The sequence below is a fragment of the Limulus polyphemus genome, unplaced genomic scaffold (genome assembly GCF_000517525.1).
Source record: "Limulus polyphemus unplaced genomic scaffold, Limulus_polyphemus-2.1.2 Scaffold5456, whole genome shotgun sequence".
NCBI lineage: Eukaryota > Metazoa > Arthropoda > Merostomata > Xiphosura > Limulidae > Limulus > Limulus polyphemus.
The window spans coordinates 50,834-57,804 of record NW_013671066.1 but is presented as its reverse complement, the minus strand read 5'-3'; the positions used below and the strand labels follow the sequence as shown (position 1 = coordinate 57,804).

Below are 6,971 nucleotides of genomic sequence, written 5' to 3'. Positions count from 1 at the left end.
CCCGCGACCCTCAGATTGCGAGTCGAGTGCCTTAACCACCTGGCCATGCCGAACCCCTGAAGGAGGGTATAACGTTCTCTACTATAATTAATAATGTGAAGTTTGAAACGCTATTTCTTTCGTTAAAATAACTATACATTTTGTCCCCCTACCCCATCCGATTAAGAAAAATCGTATACAAGGGGGGAAGTTTTGAGAGTAAGACTTTACAGACTGTCTTTATGCGCGTGTGCCGTTCTAATTCTTCCTGTACTAAATTGTGCGCATGTGCCGTTCTAATTCTTCCTGTACTAAATTTTATCTCCATCAACTGTTGGTAAAATTGTTTTCAATTTGCCTTTAAAGTTTGTTTTATGCAAAGTTAAATCTTAACTTTAATCTAACGAATGACTGACAAATGAGATGATTAAATTCATGGTATTTTTATTGATATAAAAGATGTTTGCTTGTCTCTTAGATTTCGCTTCAAGCTGAACGAGGGTTAGCTGTCCCCAATATTGAAGTGATAGGCTAGAAGAAAGGCAGCTAACAAACGCCACCCACCGGCAACTCGTGGGCTAACCTTCTCAGAATAACTAGTGAAATTTGACCGTCACTCGTATGACGCGCCCACAGCAGTTTTTGTTTTGCGGTAAGGAGACACGAACCATCGAACCTCGGTATGACATACCAGCCACTGTATATGAGAATACCAGTACAGTATAGTTTTCTTTCATTATATTTATGGAGTTCCTCTTGTTAAAGAGCTACAATTCGAGCATTAGTTTAAAATCAATGCAACACAGTGCATGCGAATGTTCTAGAATTTGCCCAAATATTCAGTGTTCAGGAATGTGGTCTTACTTGAGTGTTTTCATTTTCAGGGCTAGGTTTTATTATCTTGTTTAGGACAACGAAAGATGATCCAAGAGCTACAGGCTGGTGATCCGCGCGCGCGTGCTTAGAAGTCAGAACCGCAGAAGAAAGAATAGGTAAAACCTAACAAACGAAAACGTTTTTGTGTGAACAGATTGGAGCTCGTCCAGATATTTCAATTGTGTGAACAGATTGGAGCTCGTCCAGAGATTTCAATTGTGTGAACAGGTTGGAGCTCGTCCAGAGATTTCAATTGTGTGAACAGATTGGAGCTCGTCCACAGTTGAAATCTCTGGACGAGCTCCAATCTGTTCACACAGTTGAAATCTCTTGTCGACAAATGACTTCACTAGCTGATCCGGGAGGGGGGGATGCAACCTTCTTTCTAATGGACTACCGATCAAAGGCGTCCTTAGGCCTAATAAAGCGATTTTTTTTTCTCAAAAGGTTTGATTACTAAAAATCTTGGATCTGCTGCTGTACCCTAGCGTGTCTGTTTTGTATGCTTTGGTTTGAACTTTGAAATAAAATTCTTCTTCTTGAAATTTAACTATTGATGAAATAAAACGAAAATATTGAAATCTTTGGACGAGCTCCTATCTGTTCACACAATTGAAATTTCTGGACGAGCTCCTATCTGTTCACAGAATTGAAATCTCTGGACGAGCTCCAATCTGTTCACGACAGACTCATTCTGCCATATAGGTTTCAGTATCAGTATTCAGGAGGTAGTTATTTCAGTACATGTAGTCTCACACAGTCAAGCTTACATATGAAGTACTTTATCCAACGTCACCTAAGGACAGGAAAAGATACCATGAAAGTTTTTCACGTATCGAGGGGGGGAGGGGTACTTTCTTATCCCTGGTGTTTAATTACTAGGGAAGGAACCCTTGTTACAAAATAAGCATGAGAAAAACGTGTCTAATCTAAATCCTAGAAGCTCTTGATAACCGTCAATTGTTTATCTAAAAGACGTTATGTCATTCGAGTAGCCACGTTCCCACGCCCAAAAGGAGCGTTCTATCAAGCACGTGAGCTACAAAAACGCGTCTGTTGTGGTCTCAATTTTTATCGCTCCAGTCACTAGGAGATCTGCAGTTAGGCACTGGTTTAAAAAATACTTAACTTACTAATAGTTTTGGAAGAAAAGAACTATCCGGCAATATAAAGGAAGATTTGTGTCAAGTCGTATTTCGCCCTTTTCCCCTCGTGAAAATAAAAGCACGCAGTAATTTTAGTGTGTCCAATTTGAAGCACGTGAGGGAGGTGCAAGCCTCGTGGGAACGAGCGAGCTTCTGGGGCTGTCATGCGTAACAGTCCGCACCCACTGAATAACAACCTACCATTATTTCTTGTTCCTGTTAACAATTAGGGTAACGATAGGTGTCTGAAGCCTAACCATTAGAAGAGGCGACCATTTCCTTAGAAACCCTAAAAATAGTTCCTTTGTGTCAGCCGGTAAAAAAACAAAACCAAAACCCACGTAGCATAGCATTCCCAATGATAGTTTTTGTTTTATGTACTGAAATAACTTAACACTAATTTCATAAAGAAGAAACAAGGGCGATTCTTAATCCAAAGTCACGAATGTGTGAGGGGAGGTGAGGTGCAATAACCTCTTATTTCGAGGATCCATCAACTTTATTACATCTAACACTGTGCTAAGGATGTTACTTATCATGGTGTAAATAACAGTTTCGTTTTTCTAATAACATTCGGCTCACTCGGATTTTAACTGAACATGATCGAAACACATCACAAACATAAACACCCTACATATAACTTACCCTCACCCTTTGGAATATTAATAATGAAGTAGCTTAAAGCCCAGACAAGAGTCAGTATTAACCCCTAAAGTATGAAAACCAGTATTTTTCACTAAGAGTATTGGTGTCGATGCTAGAATATATTTGTATGTATATATATATATGTATATGTATAGAAAATCAATACTCAAACAGTCAAGCAATACAAAATCAAAAAGTTTACCTTATTTACCTCCCAGCCCCCCAGTGGCACAGCGGTATGTCTGCGGACTTTACAACGCTAGAAACCGGGTTTCGATACCCGTGGTGGGCAGAGCACAAATAGCCCTTGTGTAGCTTTGTGCATAATTAAAAACAAAAACAAACAATTTACCTCCCAAGTGGTAGTACCTTATTTACCCCCAAGTGGTAGTACCTTATTTACCCCCAAGTGGTAGTACCTAATTTACCCCCAAGTAGTAGTACCTAATTTACCCCCCCAAGTGGTAGTACCTTATTTACCCCAAGTAGTAGTAGTACCTAATTTACCCTCAAGTGGTAGTACCTTATTTACCCCAAGTAGTAGTACCTTAGTTACCCCCCCCCCCCAAGTGGTAGTACCTTATTTCGTTTTTCTTTCTTCCATTCATTCATTATTTATTTATTTGACTTTGGAGGGCAGCCACCTTCCCACAACTGTCTGCAGGCAATGAAGGATGATATAAATGTGGGACGTTGTGGGCTGGAGCACCCACATCTCGCTCTTCTAATTTCTACTACTTTTGATTATGTTATTATTATTTTTATGAATTTCGCCCTGGGGTTCCTCTTGATTTGTGCAGCGTCTTTGATTTGATTTTTGTTTGGGCTTGTTTTTATTCATTTTTTATATATGTGTGTTGAGGCTTTACTGTTTTTACAAACTAAACAAACGTGTACATAGTTTGGGCTTGTCTTTATTCATTTTTTATATATGTGTGTTGAGGCTTTGCTGTTTTTACAAACTAAACAAACGTGTACATAATTTGGGGTTGTTTTTATTCATTTTTTATATATGTGTGTTGAGGCTTTACTGTTTTTACAAAACTAAACAATCGTGTACATAGTTTGGGCTTATTTTTATTCATTTTTTATATATGTGTGTTGAGGCTTTGCTGTTTTTACAAAACTAAACAAACGTGGAACATAGTTTGGGCTTGTTTTTATTCATTTATATATGTGTGTGTTGAGGCTTTACTGTACAAACTAAACAAACGTGTACATTGTTTGTTCATTTTGAATTTTCGCGCAAAGCTACACTACGGCTACCTGCTAACATGCTAAAGAGAAAACAGCTAGTCAACAACACCCACCGCCAAATCTTGGATACTCTAATAAAATAGTGGATTTTGGGATTTGCCTGTCACTTTTATAATGCAACTACAGCCACATATTCGGAGCATGATCTTGCGATAACAGGATGCGAACCAGAAATCCTCGGATGTAGAGCCAGCACGCTAAACTCGAGACCAGGCCTAAAATTGATTGTTTATTGTTAACCGCATTACTCGACAGATTTTTAGAGTTACAAGTCCTCAAGTTAACCGCTGTGCCACCAGGGGATCAGTACATGTCTTACAGCCTACTGGGGACATTTGATACTAAAAATGTAGAATGTATCAAACACATATCTTCTTACCTTTAGCATGTAACACCTTGAGATGTTCCACGGTCATTTGTAAAATTTCTGCCTTTTCCAGTTTTGCTGACCCCTGAAATATACATTTATGTTTGATTCATATAAAGCTGATTTTATTTTCACAAATAACCGATTGTTATCTGAATTCAAACCACTCTTAAAGAAATTACAATATCTTTAGTAAATATGTTCTGTTTCGTTACTGTTGCCAAGACAATGACATTAAAACCGATATTACAGTCCACAGACGAATAACAAGAAGACGGAAATTACTTTTCTGACTTGGAGCTAAGGAATGAACAGAAACAGTGATCTTGACTTCAAGTCATTGGTATGATGCTGGAAGAGTTTGGTAAATAAAATTTAATAGCTAAAACTATAATAATTTTATATATAAAGAAGACCTCAAGTCAAAGATTTGGTCATTTTAGTAGAATAAATTGCGCAAGTATACTACGCCACGTTCAGTAATGAAGATAGAACTTTTACAAATAATTACTATGAATTGTACATTTTAAAAATATTCAGCGGTGATGCTTATTTACTAAATAGTATTCCAATTTTTAGTGACATTATGAGTAATAAATATTTCGGAAAAAGAACAGATAATATTCATTATGTAACAACCACTAAATATCCTACCACATAGCTCAGAAAATAAGAATTTAGGCTTAAGTGTAGACCACGAAACTTGTAAAAACAACAACAACAAAAAAAAGCGTGAAAGTAAAGCTATATGACCAACCTTAATTTGGTTTGAGAAATAACTATACAGATACAAGGTAAAAGTTTCTTTAGAATGCCCCAAATTACCTGTTTTTCAAAAGCTGCGGGGACAAGGCGTCGCAGTTCCGACAAACAATGATTAATTCGGTCACGGCGTCGTTTTTCAATGACCTACAGAATTCCACAGACATGTCATTTAAGTCGAAACAGATAAAAACAGTTCTTTAAATGAAATAGTGAAAGCATTGTAATTCTTTAACAGTGAAAACAGTATAGAAACAAGGAAGAAAGCGGCCAATATGTAGCCTGTAAAGAAGATACAGTAGCAATTTTAAATACGACAAATTAACCATTAAAGTTTCAGTGAGTTTATTTTAACTGAATGAGCAAAATAACATTTTGTTGTTGTTGGATTGGATGTTTTTGTCCAAGATTACTAGCGTAATTCTTACAGAAGTAATAATAAACATGACTTACTCCTCGTCTTCTTTTACGATTGAGCAGTTGGAAACCATCATTACCTTGGTTTGGATTCCTATGAAAAAAGAACAGCCTAGAATTAGACGACGTATTTATACACCACGCGCGTTTCTTATTTAGATACTTTCAAGTTTGGTACAAATAAAATTCGTCAACACATTTTACAAACTGCTGTACGTCGTATTTCACCAAAAAGTCACTATTCTGGTTATCGGTACTTATATACCACGAAATACAGTTGGACTATCTCTTCACCTCCCCCCTTCTCCCCCTATAGTCACGTGTCTGCTGCACGTGTTTTGCAGACGGTAAAAGACGTTTGAGATGGAAAAAAAAAAGGAAACCTACCCTTTAGTGTAATCGTCAGTAAAGACTTCGTCGCAGTCGGAATCCATATCACTAAGGTTTCTCTTCATCATCAGGAAGCGATTTGTGGGTTGCTCTAGAATGGTGGGACGGCCAGACACACGAACAACAGAAGTTCTCTCTTTAGACACACGACTAGTCTCGTGCAACGCCGTTCCTCTACTGATCTTGACTTTCCCACGACTAGCCGATTAAAAAGTTTCTCGTGCGACTGTACGCCGCCCCCCTGGTTTGTTTGAACGGTGACAACCTATGGTAGGTAAGAGAAGACCACTGATTGGCCGCGTGCAATGAGTGTGGTGGACTAGATGCGCGGGCAACTGTAGAACCTCTTGTTCTCACCATGTGTAGTCCACAAATAAGCTGTAGCGCTTACAAATACTTCTTTAAAGAAAGGAAGATTTTATCTGATAGGTGCCCTATTTTTCACTTATTTGCTTCCTAACTGTGCGCTTGCACGACCCAATAATTCAGTGAATGTTCGGTTTTAATGATTATTGGCACTTCAAGTTTGCCAAACCCCGATTTCATAATAAAGGCGTTGTATTTTGGGGAAGTTTGCTCCATGTTCGCTTTTCACTATGTATTGGCCCGGCATGGGCAAGTGGTTTGGGTGATTGACTCGCAATCTGAGGGTTCGAATCCCCGTCCCCACCAAACATGCTCGCCCTTTCAGCCGTGGGGACGTTATAATTCGACGGTTAATCCCACTAATCGTTGGTACAAGAGTAGCCCAAGAGTTTGCAGTGGGTGGTGGTGACTAGTTGCCTTCCCTCTAGTCTTTCTCTGCTAAATTAGGGACGTCTAGCTCAGATAGCACTCGTGTAGCTTTGCAAGAAATTCAAAAACAAAACAAACGCTATGTATTTGAGAGGGGTTGTTTAAGTATTTTACTGAATCATGTATATATTTACTTCAAAGTGACTCTCGCTACAGTACTTGTCTTATAATCAAGACATTATACATGAAATGATCTTTCAAAGTGGGTTTAGACAGTGTATTTGCTGTGTCACTGTCTTCTTTTGGTTATGAAACGACCTTTTCGGACGCCTTGTCGAGCATTTAGTGGCATATGGAACGAATTTTGTTAAATAAGTGGGTTTAGATAATATGCTGCT

At 38.4% G+C, this 6,971-nt stretch overlaps 1 protein-coding gene across 1 annotated transcript in view; it reads right to left on the bottom strand.

Annotated features, from left to right (window-relative positions):
* The window catches only part of LOC106472598 (hairy/enhancer-of-split related with YRPW motif protein-like), a 9,641-nt gene extending 3,503 nt beyond the window's left edge, over positions 1–6,138 (bottom strand). The window contains exons 1-4 of the mRNA XM_013933253.2: positions 5,836–6,138; positions 5,485–5,542; positions 5,095–5,178; positions 4,282–4,354 (exon numbers count right to left, since the gene is read on the bottom strand). Coding sequence (XP_013788707.2) covers positions 4,282–4,354; positions 5,095–5,178; positions 5,485–5,542; positions 5,836–5,906 — 286 coding nt within the window. The 5' untranslated portion in view covers positions 5,907–6,138. The remainder of the gene's footprint in view (positions 1–4,281; positions 4,355–5,094; positions 5,179–5,484; positions 5,543–5,835) is intronic.
* Positions 6,139–6,971: the final 833 nt, after the last annotated feature.